Below are 16860 nucleotides of genomic sequence, written 5' to 3' on the forward strand. Positions count from 1 at the left end.
GCCATGTGGTCACCTCCGGGGCAGGCGGGAATCGAACTCATGAGGAAGTGGCTTCAGCTTCTTAGTGCTGTGCTTTAACCTGCTGCGCCACCAGGAAGGGACGAATTTACTTTTTTTATGCTTTGCATTTTTAAATTTATTCTTTAAACGGTGGTAACATTAGGATCTTCCTCATCAGGTATTGCCACTGTAGGGTCCCTGCTACCACACACCCACAGTTCACCAGCAGAGTTCATTGTGCCCCTTCCCTCTTTGTTCTCACCCATGCCTCACCCCTTCCCCTCGGATGCTTTACTTCCATAGACAGACTTCAAGGGTTAATATTTAAGTGAGTCTTTATTTGACTCTTACTTTGGTTTCTCTATATTCCTTTCCACATATAAGAGACATCATCCAGTATTTGTCTTTGTCCTTCTGACTTATTTCACTTACCATTATCCCTTCCAGCTCCATGTTGCCACAAATAGCATGAGTTATTTTTTTATTTTTTGTCACTGAGTAATATTCCATTCTACTCATCTATTTTCAGACAGCTAGCTTGTTTGTTTAGCCATAGTTCGGCTGTTGTAAATAGTGCTACCCTGAATATACAAGTGCATATGTCCCTTTGCATTACTGTTTTGGTATTCCGTGGATAGTTACTAACCAGTGAATTGCTGGTTTAGTTGGCTACAATAAATGGGGGTGGGGGAGGTTTCCTTTTGAACTAGTATTTTAGAATTTTTCATGCAAATGATGAGAAGTTGAATTACTGGTCATATGGAAGACTTATTTTTAATCTTTTGAGACACCTCCATACTTCTTTTCGTAGAGGCTGGGCCAGTTTGCATTCCCACCAGCAGTGTAGGAAGGTTCCCTTTCTGCACATCCCAGAAAGGAAGGTTTGTTTCTGGGCTTTTCCAGATGGGCCTTCCTCACAGGTATGAGGAATTACCTCATTATGGTCTTGATTTGAATTTCCCTGATCATAAGTGACAAACATTTTTTTTCATGGGCCTACTTGCCATCTCTTTGTTTTCTTTGGAGAAGTGCCTCTTTTGTCTTTTTTTTTTTTACTTTATAATTCGACTTTTTATTAGTAAAAATTTTCCCTTTTTTTGCTTAGATTATTTTGTTTTGTTGACTTTTATGAGTTTTTTACAGATCTTCAATATCAAAGCCAGATGTATGGAGTTCAAATATTTTCTCCCATTCAGTAGGCTGTCTTTTCATTTTAGCTATGGTTTATTTTGCTGTGCTGAAGCTTTTTAGTTTAATGTAATTCCAATTGTTTATATTCTTTTTTTGTTTTCCTTACTTTTAGAGATGAATCCCTAAACATATCACTCAAGCCTGTGTTTCATCTATATTTTCTTCAATATGTTTATGGTTTCAGGCCTTGCATCCAAATATTTTATTAAATTTTTAGTTGTTTTTTGTGTCTAATATGAGATAGTGGTCTAGTTTTATCTTTTTTTGGGGGGGGGGACAAGGCTGCCTAGTTTTCCCAACACCCTTCACCGAAGAGGTTTTTCTTTTCTCAGTAAAAGTTCTTGTTGCCTTGTTGATTCACTGTCCATGATGATATGAGTTTATTTCTGGGTTCTTTATTCTATCCCGTTAGTTTGTGTGTCTGCTTTTGTTACAATATCAGACTGTTTTAATGGATTTTTATAGTATAGTTAGATATTTGGGAGTTTGAGTTTGATGCTCTATTCTTTTTTTTTTTTTTTGTGGTCAGAATTATTTTGGCCATTTGGGGTCTATTGTGATTCCATATAAATTTCAGTAAAGTTTGTCCCCATTCTTTGAAGAATGTCCTTGATATTTTTATTTGTGATTGCATCAAATCATTATATTGTTTTGGGTAAGATGGCCATTTTGATGAATCTCTTTCCAGGGAATACCAGAGAGAAAAAAACATGGTGAACTCAATACCAAATTAGTGGTTCTTTCAAGTCTCATTTTCTTTTTCAATCTGTCTACTATTACTTACTTTGCACAGTTCTTACATAGCTACAGCATATGTTCTGTCCAGGTTTTATAGCTGCCTTCAGTGAGAGAGTCAGTGTTGATGCAGTCAGGTTAACCACCCAAAAATAGAACCTTAAAATCAAACTTTTGATCATTTTCTGTGTAATAGGTAAACATGCTGGTAGTGTGTATCAGATGTCTGAGCAGCTTTAAAGGAATATCTTTCTCATTTCCCTGCTCCGTCATGTGTGTCCACAGATACAGATGTAGACTGAGCTGGGATCTTTTACTTTCTAGAATACTCAGATGAGAGACTGCTTGCCAGCTAACTATTAAATGAAGTGGCATATTTCTTTTAAAAATGATTTATTTATTTATGTATACAGAACTGGGGTACAGGCCAGAGGTGCAGGGGCAGTGAGAGACTTCACTAGAGGCAGAGTGGGGAGCAGAACAGGCCAGCTGACGAAGTACATTGCTGAGGGGAGCAGTGTGTGGGTCAGGAGAGATCTGCCACACCATGTGGGTCACCTCTGGGGCTGAGGATTGAACTCATGCTGAAGTGGCTTTAGCTTTTTAATGCTTTGCTTTAACCCACTGTACCACAAGGGAGGGACTGAAGTGGCATATTCAGAGTCCCGCTTTCTTTGGAGCTTTGAAATGCCATGACTTTCCTGACTTATAGCCAGTAGCTTTTCGCCTGGTTCCCATAACTGTGGAGTGTAGTCCAGTGTCTTTACAGAGAGGTTTACCCCAAGAGGACAAAAATTCCTTATCTTGTGGGAGCTGTGTAATCACAGAAATTACATTGGCATGAAAATGTTTTTTAAAATATTGCACATGTATATTCAACTGTGTGGAAAATATAACTATTACTGTTTCCCTGACTTACTTTAAACCTAGGTGTTCCTATTTCCTTTATGCATGGAACGTTTCGTCACTTCAGGACAAGCAGGATATGCCAGTTTAGCATTTGAATTCTATTAGCAAATTACTGAATCAGCTCATTATTTAAATGTAGTCATATGTATTACTTATTTAGGAATATTTCCCCCATATTATCACCTTTTCTTCCCCTCTCCCCTAACTACAATATGAAGCAGGAGGAGTGAGGGGGCATTGCACATGTGCTCAGTCCTCTGGGTCCCCTCTGCGTGTATCATGCGTCTGGTCTTTGGTCACTGACATCTCCCCACTGCACCCTCCCAGGTGTCTAGTTCCTTCTGGCCCTTGGGTTTGCACAGCATGTGCTGCTGAGGCCTGTGGTTCCTCAAAGTCTATAGACTCTGCCCTCTTGTGGTTGTGGCCTCTTATTTCCGTCTCCGGGAATTCAGCTCACACACGGGAAGGCTTCCTTCTCTGCTGTCATTTCGTCAGGGTTCTCCAAAGCTCCCAACAGAATTCTTTCCCTAAATGCTCTGAGATATCTTTGGTATCTGGGATCCTGGCACCTCACTTCATTCAGCCATGTCTAAGATGTTGAGGCAGGCTGGATTGCTTCTCAGAGCTTTAGATAGCATCCTACACTTGGGTTTGTTTTTTTTTTTTCTGGAGCACTCCAGCTCTCCACCTGGCGTCATTAACTATCCCCTGCCCACAAGGATGAATGATTTTTGTCCTTGATACAAATTAAAATCCTAAACAGCAGCTTCCCTCTTGAAAGTATGTTACTGAAGTATGATCAGCACACAGAGTTATATTAGTTTCAGTAGGTTGATGATACAACGATTTGACATTTGTATCCAGTACAAAATGATGGCCACAGTAAGTCTTGATCCCATCTATTCTTCGAATTTTTTCAAATTTGCAATACTGTATATAACCTAGGGACCCCATGATGTACAATCTGTTCTCATGATTTATTTATTTTATGAATGAAAACTTGTACCTCTTAATTCTTTTCACCCATTTCACACACCTCCAGTAACCACCAGAGTGTTCTCTGTATCTTTACAGAGGCTGAAATGAAGAACACTCACTCTACTCTTCTAAAGAGGCTCTCTGCTTAATCCTGACTGATGCTTAATTAGCTCACTAGGGTAGTAAAGCTCTTATTCTTGCTTGTTAACTAGGCACTGTGCTCCCATCAAGGAGCCTGAAGGGAAAGGGGTGCTTGGAAATGGTGTCTGCAGCAGAATAGGGCCAGGAGGTCACCAGTCTGCACAATACATAGTTCAGTCAGCTGTCACAGCAACATTGAGTCAAGTTGTTGGCTGATGCCTGTCATGCTGTCTCCCCAAAGTTACAGTGGTTCTTCCTGGAAGCCTGAGATAGTGTGTAATCTCTGTCTTTCGTGGTCATATTTGTGTCGCTTCGTGTTTATGTAGCATGCCTTAGTTTTCACTCATCAACTGCCCCCTTGCTGATGAATGATTTCATCACTGGGATGTGTATTTTTGTCTGTAGCATAGAGACAGAGTACCAGGATTGTTGACTATGCACCCTCATTCATGAAGCCATTTTGTGTGGCTGACTCCCAACTGTTTTCTGCGACTGCTATGACCCAGACCTACACGCTGACTGTGTGTCAGGAGGGTCCTGTTCTCCCCGAGGGATTGAGGGGAGACTCCTTCCTTGCCTTTTCTAGCTCTCTGTCCTTTGCTTGTGGCTGTTTCACTCCAACCCCTGCCTTCCTTTTCACCCCACCTTATCCCTGAGAAATCCCCCTTTCCTTTTCCTTGTATAGATATCAGTTTTGTGTCTGAGACCACCCTATCACTGTGATTTCATCTAAGCTTAATTAGACTTATAAAACCCAATTTCCACACACTCTGATGTTCCAGTTGGGAAGGAATTTAGTGGGTATGCTACCCAGCATGCTGCACTACGCACCGCAACTTAGACCTCCCACATCTTATTTAAGACCTCCCACATCTTATTTACTCTTTTGGTGACCATCACAAGTTTGCTTAGTGACTGGTTCCCCCTACCTTTGTGTAATGTGTTCTTTTTTTTCTGAATTTGATCATACTCTTCTGACAGTAAAGTTTCACACATTTTGCTTCTCCAAACACTATATTGATAGCAACTCCATTTTTAGACTCTCTGTGCTGGGTCCTCACATTATCCTCACTCATATACTCAAACTTGTCTCATATCCCCGATATTTAGTTTGGAAGATGCTTTCACCTGATCCATGTAGCTTTCACAAGGCTTTCCATGTAATCAGTTCCTCATACATGCTTGTTGACCAGAATTGAAATGCTCCTTTAGAGACCAGGTGGGAGAATGTCAATTGTATGTTCCTTAAAAACACAATAAAACACACCACTGAATGAATTCAATTCCATGAATCAAGCCACTCTCAAGTCCCCAGAGGTTCAGTTTTAGCTCTTTCCTGTTTTCTTCATGTAATGCTTCTTTCCAGCTTGGGAAGGCGGTTTGTCTTATTTTAGCTATAGTAACATATCTTTTTCTCCCAGGTATCTTTTTTCCTCCTAGGTTCAACTGTTACATTGAAAGTCCCCATATTTGATCTTTCTCTCAGAAAACCCATGCAGTTTGGGTTTATAATGGCTTCCATTATTGTTCTCTTTATTTCCCAGTGTAGAGAAAACGATAATGACAAAAGACTTCAATTTTATTATGTGCAATTTTAAAAGGTATGCAGTTTTGATAAGCCACAGATTTTTAATTTTTGACCTTATCCTTGTGGTACAATTGCAGAACATTGGAATCATTTGGTTTGGTACAGTGGTGAGTACCTGTGCTTCAGGGATGATCTGTGTTCTTCCTGTGGGAGAGGTGGAAGCACGGCAGGAGTAGTGAAGAACTGTGGTTAGGGAGCATACTGTTGGCAGAAACCCCTGTCTCTAGGGGGTGGGTCTGGGGGCTTTTTTTTTTTTTTTTGAGTGTTTTATGTTGTCTAGCAATGGGCCTCATGACTTGAAACTCTCTGTGTGTCGGCAGCATAAATATCTGACTGGTCATCATGATGGACCAAGATATGCTTGGTATATGGCTATTAGAGGTGATTCAAATGTGGGTCAAGTAGGTAGGAAAGCTTTCTTCAAGTCTTTCTCGTAGGAATGCTTTGTAATGCCTCATTCTGGTGTATACTTTTTGTGGTATAAAATCTAAGTACCAAGTTACAGAAGTAACTGAGTTTGGCTGTGATTATTAGTTGATTCACACCTACCAGTATGACTCTTGAGGCACCAGTTACACCCATGTGCAGCAAGCACTGGATTTCTTGATTTCAGTTTTATATACTTTTGCTCACTTCTTTGGGCTGATGTTCTTCGAGTCATTTGTACCTTAGGCCCAGGGAGCAAAGCACTTCTGTAGAAGCAGGGCTGGAAGTGTGTCTTCCTATGTGTACCCAACCCAGGCTTATTTTCGCCCACTCCTTCCTCTGCAGCAACTGTTGACACTCACCTCTTGAACCAAGATCTAGGACTAGGTCAAGTTGAAGGACCCTATCTCATCCACAACAGACTTTCTCTGACCTCAAGAGTAATAGTAACTCCTGTGGGTTAAGACTGAGGTCCAGGCAGTCTGCTCTGTGGTTCACATCATGAACTAGTATCATCCTCATCGTGGTCTCCATGTTAGGGCCTTGGCTAAACCTGGCCACCATCTGGTTTTATGTGGCTCATAAGCTAAGAATAGGTTTCATTTGTAGTTTTACTGAAGTATATTTACCAAATTATGCTATAAAATAGTTAAATTGTTTAACATGTGATTTGATACATGTATACATTGTAAAAGCCTTTCCCCATTGACTATCAACATGCCCATCATCTTATTTGCTTATTTTTAATGGTAACTTTTTCAAGAACATAATACAATGTTATCCACTACAGTTGCTATGTTGAACATTAGATCTTATTCATCTTATCATCATAGAACTTATTCATCTCATCACTGAATATTTGTCCTGGTTTATCAGCCTCTCCCTATTTGCCACCTCTAACCCTGAACCTTAGCAACCACCTTCCACTCTGTTTATGTGAGTTTCTTTTTTATATTTCACATTTAAGTAATATCATGAAGTATTTGTCTTTCACTTAACATAATGCCATCTACATTCATTCATTTCCTCCTTTTTTTTTTGAAAGACTGAGTAATGTTCTTTTACAAAGTAGATACACATCTCTATCTACTTATCTGTTAATAGACACTTAAGTTGTTTCCACTCCTTGGCTCTTGACTCATGCTGTGGTGAATGTGGGAGTCCACACGCTATATATCTTCAGGAATAATGATTTTGTTTTCTTTGGATATACAGTAGCCCCTCCTTACCTGTGGGCATGCATTCTGTGGTTTCTGTGACTCTTGGACAACGGCAGTCTGACAGTATTTTTTTCAATAAGGTATTTTGAGAGAGTGAGAGACTACATTCACATAGCTTTACTATAGTATAATGTTATACTATCTTCTTATTGTCATTAATCTCTTCCTGTATCTGATTTATAAGTCAAAGGTATATGATATATATATATATATGTGTGTATGTATGTATGTGTGTGTGTATAATAATTGTGTATGTATTAATATATAATAGGTGTGTATGTATAGAAAGAAATATGGTTTATCGGGTCCATTAGGCTTGACTTCAGTCATCCACTGGGGATCTTGGAATGTATCTCCTGTGGATGACAGTAGATTACTATATTCTATTTTTAAATGGCTGATAAAAATGGCAAGGACAGCATTTTATGATATGTGAAGATTAAATGGAAAATCAAATTGTTTTTTGGGAGCACGATCATATTGTATGTTCATATCCATCTTTAGTTGCTGCCAAACTACAAGAACTGAATAGGCTTACTGAGTCAGAGACCTTGAAGCTGACAAAGTTGGAAATGTTTGCCCTTCGACCCCTTACAGAGAATGTTGGTTGATCCTGCCTCTGAGTGGTTGGCTCCATTATTATTCCAATTCTGCAAATGAGGAAACAGAAGCTGAGAGTTTTAACCTTGGCCTTCACATTACCCAGATGATAATTTGAGATGAGATGTGCTGGACATCAGCTTCCCTGTGAGAACTTCTGGCCAGCTCAGAAAAATCATAGAATAAGTACTTGTGAGGCAGTTTCTCAGCCTTCCAGTGTCTCCTAAAAAGTCAATTTCTCTCAGTGCATGAGCTGTGTGGGCGCCCTGTGTTTGTATGTGTGTGTGTGTGCTTCAGTGTGTGATTAAAGCATAAGAGAGAACTCTGACAGTAGGAGAATGAAGTACAGTTGAATCTCTGCATTAGTGGCAGAGGCAATCCAGTGCCAAGAGCATGTTGGAGGCTGCTGCCTATCATTTCAGTAAGAGAGTGATGGAAGGTTATCATTGCTGTCAATGCTGGTGATAGTAACAGTTGTCACTGAATGATACTGATCACTTCCAACTAGAAGAGAGCAGTCCTGAGAGCAGTTTGCGGGGGCTGGCTCATGTAAACGTATCCCAAGAGCCACAGCTCGTTGAATGAGTGAGTAATGCTCTGCCCTTTTAGTGCCATGTTGCACATGTGCAGAATGAATCCATGCCTCTTAGCTGTTTCTTCTTCGAACACTGCACAGAGGACTCAGCAGCATCACCATGCATGTCTGAGGTGCAATGAAGATGTGGAGGTGTACAACTCAGTCCCCACTGAAAAGTCCCCCCAAGTCTCCTGCACCATCAGGAAGACCTGGGGTGGGGAGCACTGCTCATTTGGCTAGGGGTTAGAAGCTGTCAGTTGTGCTGAACCTTCTAGTGTGTACTTGGGATTCTTTGAAAGCAAGAATTCTTTGCGTTGGGGGGCTATTAGAAGTTCTGTTGGCAATACTGTAACAGGTGGTGCCTAGGAAAAGGGGAAGTTCCAGGGTCCCTGCCCTACCCAGGAGGGTGGAGCTGAGCAGAGAAAAAGGAGAGAAGAGAAGGAATCAGAGGAGAGGGGAGAAGAAAAAGAAGGAAGCTGGATGGAGAACCAGAAGGAGACCTGAGGAAGCCACATGGAGCAGCAAGCATGTGATGAAGAAACTGTGCTTGTTTCCTGACCCTGGACTGGTTAAGGCAGATGTGGGTGAGATATCTGTAGGGAGGTGACGATGGCAGTGTTTATATTGACTTTGATTTTGCTCTTTTCCTCCCAGACTTGTCTGGCCATTTCTGACCCTTTTCCATGGGTCCCGGCCAGAAGGTGCTTTAGGCTTGTGGCAGGCTTTCAGGCCTTGCTTTGGGCCAATCCCTTTTGGGTTGACTTTTGCCCACGAGGGGATGGGTAACTTCAGGTGTTTGATTTAGAAGTTATATTCTTTGTGTTCCGTATTGTATACTCACTGTATTAAAGTCCCTTTTCACTAAAGTTGTATATGTTTTGTTTTGTGGCAGCGGATGGCAGAACCCACTTAGAGCAGGCAGGTTTTGGGCTTCAGGGGTGCCCCTTTCCCCCTGTCCTCTAACAGATTTGGAGTGTCCTGTAACAATACCAAGTGCTTTGTGAAATTTCTCCAGAGTCTGAAAGTCACACTTCTTCTTTTTTAATGTATCTCAGTGGAGGGAACATCGTGAGATGTATTCTAGGGGCTGCAGTAGCAGTTGTCCTAACACCTACCTGCACCTACCACAGACTGTACTCTTCAACTGCGCTTGCAGGCATTTGGGGGAGTTGATTTTTATCACTGAATGCATATGATGTAAAATATCATGTGTGTGCAGATTTATATGATGAAGCCAGACTGTACATAATGAAGATCCTCTGTTTATATGTATATTCCTCTCAAATTTCACCCTCCTCCCCCCCCCCCCCGCTATAGTTCTTTATGATGGGACAGACTGATGCATTTTAAGAAGAACTGCTAAGTGATATTTGTCTCTCAAAAAAAAATATGATTTTTTTTTTAAACAAAGATTTGAGGATGGTTGTTGGTTAAAAATAGAAAGTCTTTTTTTTTTTTTTTTTTCATTTTCATTTTCACTTGGGAGCCTGCTCAACTAATCGTTTTATATCCCCAACTCCTTTTCTGGGCAAGGTTCAAAGTGGAGATGAGAAATCTGTCTCTGCTTTATAGATGGCTGTTTCTCTTCCCATGTTCTCAGTGTTAACAAACTACCAAAGGTAATAATCCCCTAGCGTCTGATGAAGCAGAAAGAGGCCCCAGAGCTGCCCTGCCAAGACGCTTGGCCTCCTCAGTCCTCATGTGGCAGGTGACAGAGGCCCCACTGTTCTTAGTGCAATTACATATTCCTGGCATTTTTAAAGTAGATTTTTGTATTTTTACTTGTCAGTTACTCAGCGGTATTCCCATTTTTAGCACTTACATGGCTGAGTAAGTGCTTTTCAGCTGTTGAATTGAGTTCACATCAGTCTTTACCATCTTCTCCCTCCCATTTCCAGCTCCCCATTTGCTTCTCTTCTCTTGGTAGGAGTGTTGGTTCCAACAAAATAAAAGCGCACAGCTAGGTAAAGTAATGCACATGTGCCCAGAATCTGCTGGATCTGTCCACACACCTTTAGGAGGCAGATGTGGCCTCTAGGCTGCCCCTCTCTTCCAGAGCAAAACACAAAGTTAGATGTTAACTATACTATTCACCATCATTTCTGTATGTGTGGTGTGTGCGTGTATTTCTATCTCAAGTCATTATTGCTAAACGAATATGGCTTTATGTCAGGTATTCTTTAAAACAAAAATATACTTAGGTTGAAGGCATTCCTCACTTATTCACATGAACAGCAATTGAAAGAACTGGGGATACCTATATTGGGAAAGATTCAAAAGGCCCAAAAGCACTGTCCTCAAATGACAGGAAGGCTTTTCACTTGGGAGAAGCCTCAGACCACTGTGGAGCCTCAGGGGTGACCAAAGGGAAGCACAGCCTGCCCTGCGAGGTATTCATGCAGGCCCCACGAGCTGTCCCTGAGCACCAGCCTGACCTTTCAGATGGACTCAGGTACCTGAAGAGCCAACCTAGAGCCCAGTCAGTGCATGTGCCGGCCAGGTAGAAGGGAATGAAAGGTCTAGGTGGGACTGTTGCCTCTGATCCTCCTTCCCCCAATCTGCCCTCCATCAGTTTTTATTTTTCTGCGGCCTTTAAATTTTTCCATACCTAGGCCCTCCCTGGTGGTACAACAGGTTAGGACAGAGCCCTGCAAGCTAGCTGCCACTGGTTTAGTGCTAGTTCAATCCCTCCTGCCTGGAGGTGACCCACATGGCACAGCAGACCTCTGCTGACCCACCCACTGCTCCCCTCAGCAGTGTACTTTGTCGATCTGCCTTTTCTACTCCCCACTCTGTCTCTGGTGAATCCTTTCACTGCACCCGCACCTCTGGCTTGTACCCCAGTTCTGTGTGCATAAATAAATCTTTAAAAAAATTTTTTTTCCATACCTAATGCCTCAACAGCTTCTATTTTTGGAAGTTTCTATAGAAATAAAAAAATGTGATGACATATATTTATATATATTCATACACACATATATGTTTAAACTGCAAAACTGTGGAAACAACCTGAATGGTGATTAAAATGGAAGTTGAATAAATTTTGGTGTATCCGTGATAGGAAGTATTAAATAGTTATGAACGAGTTAGATCTATACCTACTGAACTAAAGGCCCATGGAAAGGATATAAATTTTTAGTGGGAAAAGTAAGAAAAGCATATTTAATATGATCTTATCTCATGAAGTAAATATATTTCACATTTGTAATCATGTTGGCATATATTTGTATGAGGCTGGGAAAGTGATGGAAGAATATAGATGGAGTTGAGAGTTTGGGGATAGAGTGGGAAACCAAGGGAAAAAAGGGCAAGAAGAAAGAAAGTGAAGGGAATAGCCTGACTATCTCTCTCTCTCTCTCTCTCTCTCTCTCTCTCTCTCTCTCTGTCATATTTCTGTCATCTAGCAATCTATACCTATCATTTTTATCTATCTTCATTGGTTATGTTTAACATGTATTCTGAGGGTGTTAATAAGAGAGTGAAAAGAAAGAGAAATATGACAGGAAGAAATTAATTAGGAAAGAAAAATTATTTTTTATGTTCCAGTTTTTTCTCTATTTTCAAAAAACTGAACTTTTCTGTTGAGGATGACTATAGATTTTATAATGAAAATTAATTTAGTCCTTTAAGGGAAGTGATTTAAACAAATTTTAAAAATCCTGAGGAATAGTAGAGATTAAATATTTAATCCAAAACTAAATTCCTAAGTATTAAGAAAGATTGTAAAGTCCTTTGTGATGTTTTTCAGTTTCTGTGTGTAGAGGTGTGCAGTTTCTGCTAATTCTCTAGAAACGCATTTTATTTCTTATATCTAAGGAGCACTCAGTCAAGAAATTCAATAGCTCTGATGAGAAAGTATGGCATTGAATGGAAAAGGGTTTGGGTGTGTGTGTGTGTATATAATATTTTTTTTTTTAGAGATTTATTTATTCATGCACACAGAGCTGAGGTACAGGCCAGAGGTTCATGGGTGGTGAGAGGATTCCCCAGAGACAGAGTGGGGAGCAGAACAGGTAGACTGACAAGGTACACTGCTGAGGGGAGCAGCGGGCGGGTCAGCAGAGGTCTGCCACGCCATGTGGGTCACCTCCCAGGCGGGGATCGAACTCATCCTGAAGTGGCTTTAGCTTCTCAGTGCAGTGCTTTAACCCGCTGCGCCACCAGGGAGGGCCCATATTTTTTTATTTTTAAGTATTGCTGTTCGTATTTTTACAGTGGGAAGTGGTCGCATAGTTTTCCCACTACTGAAGGCCCACAGACCACCAGTCTTCACCACATTCTCCTCCCCCCTGCTTCCTACTTTTTTTCTGTCTACCTCACTTTTCAGAGTGTCTCCAATTTATCGTCTGCCCAGAGGTTCTCATGGTTGAACTCTCTCTTTCAAATTATTTTTAAGAATTTCTTTTTATATTAAATTTTTTTCTCATTATACATTCATATTTGATGCTGGTAGTTCTTTTTACATAAAAATATTTGTCCCAGATATTGTAGACTTTACTGGTACTTTAACCCTGAATTATTATGAACAGATTATGATTTCATATGTACAATTGGATGTAGAGTTAGAACTGATCCCAGAGTCAAAAAAGCAAGTGGGTTTATCAGATCCGTAGCAATAGTGCCACTTGGGAGCATAGTCTTTTATTTTAAGATGCTCATTTTGTATGCTACCTGGAATCTGATGCGTCTTTCTACCTTTGTATGATTCTATGAGACTACTATTGCAAGACAAGTAGTGGCTTAATAATTGAAGATGTTAGAAATCTTGTAGACTCCCTTAGCAGGCCATTGAGATCTGGATATTTAACTAGAACATTCCAGAATGATGAACCACAACCAGGATTTCAGTCTGCATTGTGCTATCTTGATTCTGACAGATCAGAAAGTTATTTTTTTGTAACTGTTGGTCACATAGCTTGATAATACTAAAAATAATGCTGTAAAGAAACAAAGTGGCATCTTTGCGTGGCTGACTCCATTGAAAATATCTCTTAGTTCAAGGGCACCATTAATTTGGGAAAACTTGTGATGTGCAGGGGCATTTTTCCACTTCAAGGACTAAAAAATATTTGGGGCCAGAAATCTGAATGGTGTTTATGGGCAATTTATCTGTCACAAGGGAATGGGAAGAATTGGAAGAAAAAAACGGTGTTGGCTGGAGAAAGGAAGGGGCACTGAGATGTGGAAAAATGTGTTTATGGACGAGCTTGCCTGTACTTGCATTTGCTTTGGGCGTCCTGTCAAGCATTTTCTTTGAGTTTTGTTGTCATTGTTGCTTTGTTTTCTTGGGCACAGTCTCTGCTTCTTCCAGAAGGTCACCCTCTCCTCCCCCACCCAGGCTAGGCTGAAGGGCTTCATGGCTGACTTTCCTGTGTGTGTTTGAGTCCATGGTCTTTTGCTGCTTTTCTCATTCATGCCTTTTCTTTATGATGTTTCAGCTCATCCACCATACACCATGTGCTTTAGAGTGAAATTCTACCCACACGAACCCTTGAAGATTAAAGAAGAGCTCACAAGGTATTTTTCCTTTGTTTGTATGTTTAACATGCACCTTTCTCCAGGGCCTCTGAGTGGTACAGGCCGAAAGAGCCTCCTGTCCGGAGCAAACACCTCTAGGAGCAGGCAGGCATTCAGTTCAGCCGTTTGGCTTGGAACACTTCTCTCACGCTTATTTGTCTCAGGATTTTTCAAACAGTTGTCATTGGGAGTGTAATTAAGTGCACAGAAAAGCAGTAGTTATGAGGAGGAGGTGCTCTCTGAAAACATCTGACAGCAGGGTGCTAAAAATAAAGGGAAGACGACTGTCTTCGGGATATGGGCAAATTCAGTTAGTGCGGCCCCGGGAGCCAAGCGTGTGGCTCTGTTTCTGGGAATAAAAATATCACTTCACAGAAGGGACTAGGTGTCACCCTAAGTTCTGCTTGCTAACTGACTGGGAATGGGCTGGCTTCCCTGGAGTTGTAGACTCTTCTTATCACAACTTTGCCCTCCGGCCTTGCATCTGCCTCTGCTGAGCCTACAGTCAGTCCATCTTCTGGGGGTTTTGCTTGTGTGAACAGATTTCACTGATACTGAGCAGAGTCCCCCATGGGGCTACTGGGTGGATGGAGAAGAGCTGTTATGTACTTAATTTTTGATGAAGTTCTGATTTGGTGACTGCAATAATACTTTATATCTTCATCTCTCCAAAATAATCTGCACAGGTCCAAAAGCAAGAAAAATTTAAAGGTAGTTTGCAGGGGGAAGTTTTGGTTCTTGATGTTTTCCTTTCTTGTTATTCAAGAGTGTTTTTGGTGAAGTTTGGCCATACTGGCAATGAGGTGACCTTGGAAGGGAGAAGATGGTGCTGTTTTCTATTATTTTTGCGTAGCCAGTTAGTGAGCTTTGTACTTGGGGTAGGAGGATATGTGTTGAGAAAGTAGAAATAACTAGGTAAAGGACATCCAAAAAGTTGTAGCTGATGCTTTGTAATTTGGCCTGCTTTAAAAAGTTGGGGTAAAATGCACATAACATAAATTAATTCCACTATTACAAAGTATGCAATTCAGTATATTCAAAATATTGGACAACTGTCCCAGCTGTGTAGTCCAGCACATTTTCTCATCATCCTGGAGTGGTCAGCAGTTGCTTCTTACTTTCCCCTCCCCCAGCCCTTGGCAACCGCTAATCTATACACTGTGTTGTAGACATGTTCAGTCAATGGATTCATACATTTCGTGGCTGGCCTGCTTTTGGGTATAAAAATCGATTCACTTATTTTAGAAGTTCACCTTTAATTCCTAGGATCTGCATAGCTCAGAGGTCAGAGGCTCTATTTGCTGAGGGAGAAAGAGACAGAGACAGAGACAGGAGAAAGGGAAGAGAAGGGGAGGGGGAGGGAAGAGAGCTGTAGAAGTAGAGATAACTGTCCTGCATTCTTGGTGCTAACAGTTGAATTAGGAAAATCAAATGCTAACACCTGGCATTGTTTTTTCAGGTGACAAATGGCTCATACTTGGTTTTCTTTACAGTATTAGAGGATAAAAAGTAAATATGTAGCACAATATAAATTAAGGATGGATCTTTTGTTGTTAAGAAAAAGTTCCATTTGAAAGTAAGAGAGTACAAAGTTTTAGTTAATAACTAGTTAAACCCCTTACCACAAAATTAAATTTGCTTGCATTTCCTTGAATTGAACTGAGTGGTAAGGTGTGAATAGTAGAAATCTGGGACTACTTTTATGTCCACTAAGGAAATTAAGGCAATGCCCTGTCCTTAGCCAGGTACAAATGAGCTTTTCTTAGTCATCAGAGTCCTTGGAATTCAAAACAAATCCGGAAACTTTAAAATGCCTCGGGTACTTAGGGCTTAAAATCTACATTGAATTTATTTAGTTTTTTGTTGTTGTTGTTGGATATTATTTTATTGTAAGATTTCCTTACAATAAAATTTAAGAAATTTTAATATAAGAAATTTAGACCACATTCATTACCATTCTTAGGAGCAAAGAAGCACTGAGTAAGAGGCAGGCTTAAAAAGCAAAAGAATTGAGAATACTTAAAAAAATTTTTTTGAAATGATTTTTTAGCCTATCATTTAGCTTTCCATTTCAGCAGCCATCTTACAATCCTTTATATTTCTGGGGCATTTGTAAATTAAATTTGCTGTAAATTAAATTTAATCACAGATATTTTTAATATTTTTTAATAAGAAATTATCTTTAAGTTCATGTTGCCTAGGAGAGGAATACTAATGGTCATTTAAGGTATGCTGAAGAGCTTGTGTCTTTTGCTTAACCTTTCATGCAGGAGTGAAACTAAAAGAAGATACAAGATACATTATTATTTTTGTGGGTTAATGTATTAAAAGTGAGTAAATGGGTTTGATGCTGCTTGTAAAACTCAGTGGATTATACTGAATCCATAGTAATCTCTGATTATCTCTAGAGATGATCAAGGACCTGAACTGTCAGATGTTGTGAAAACTGTCTTTGTTTTCTCAGGAAGCATTCATCAAACTCAATTTATGAGTTATAAGATTGGAACCCAAACCTTTCAGTTATTAGTACATAGTTATTTGAAACTACTTATCACTGCAGAACTCATACAAAAGTGAAAAGGAGTGCTCTTTGCTCAGTGACTACATGTAGCATACAGAAAAGAGACTTCATGGCCTTTGGCCTGGTAGTTGACAGTCTTTAAAAAAGGAGAAAGGTCGATCACTTCAGGTATTTGCCTTGCACAGAGCTCAGCAAAAAGCAGGTGTGAGATGAAGACTCACATTCACTTGGGGAGCACCTGCATTCTGGGAGCACCGGCATTCTTAGCACATTAATACCATTTCCAGCTCCCCATTTCCGAGTTAAAATGGGGCTGTGCACCTGGATCCTCATAGGCTGAGTGCAGATCAGATTATTTGAGCACTACAGGTGGTAATTGGGGTGGATTAAGGGGTGTCCTCACTCACCCCAAGAATGTGGAAAGGAAAACAAAGATTGGCCTCAGAGAGTTAAACAG

At 40.4% G+C, this 16860-nt stretch overlaps 1 protein-coding gene across 4 annotated transcripts in view; it reads left to right on the forward strand.

Moving 5' to 3' along the window:
- Positions 1-16860, forward strand: part of FRMD3 (FERM domain containing 3) — a 228837-nt gene that overhangs the window by 135112 nt on the left and 76865 nt on the right. For all 4 annotated transcript variants that reach the window (XM_004677541.2, XM_004677542.2, XM_012721457.1 and 1 more), the window contains one exon: positions 13804-13882. In XM_004677541.2, coding sequence (XP_004677598.1) covers positions 13804-13882 — 79 coding nt within the window. The remainder of the gene's footprint in view (positions 1-13803; positions 13883-16860) is intronic.

Source organism: Condylura cristata, unplaced genomic scaffold (genome assembly GCF_000260355.1).
Source record: "Condylura cristata isolate star-nosed mole 26May11 unplaced genomic scaffold, ConCri1.0 scaffold00006, whole genome shotgun sequence".
Classification (NCBI taxonomy): domain Eukaryota; kingdom Metazoa; phylum Chordata; class Mammalia; order Eulipotyphla; family Talpidae; genus Condylura; species Condylura cristata.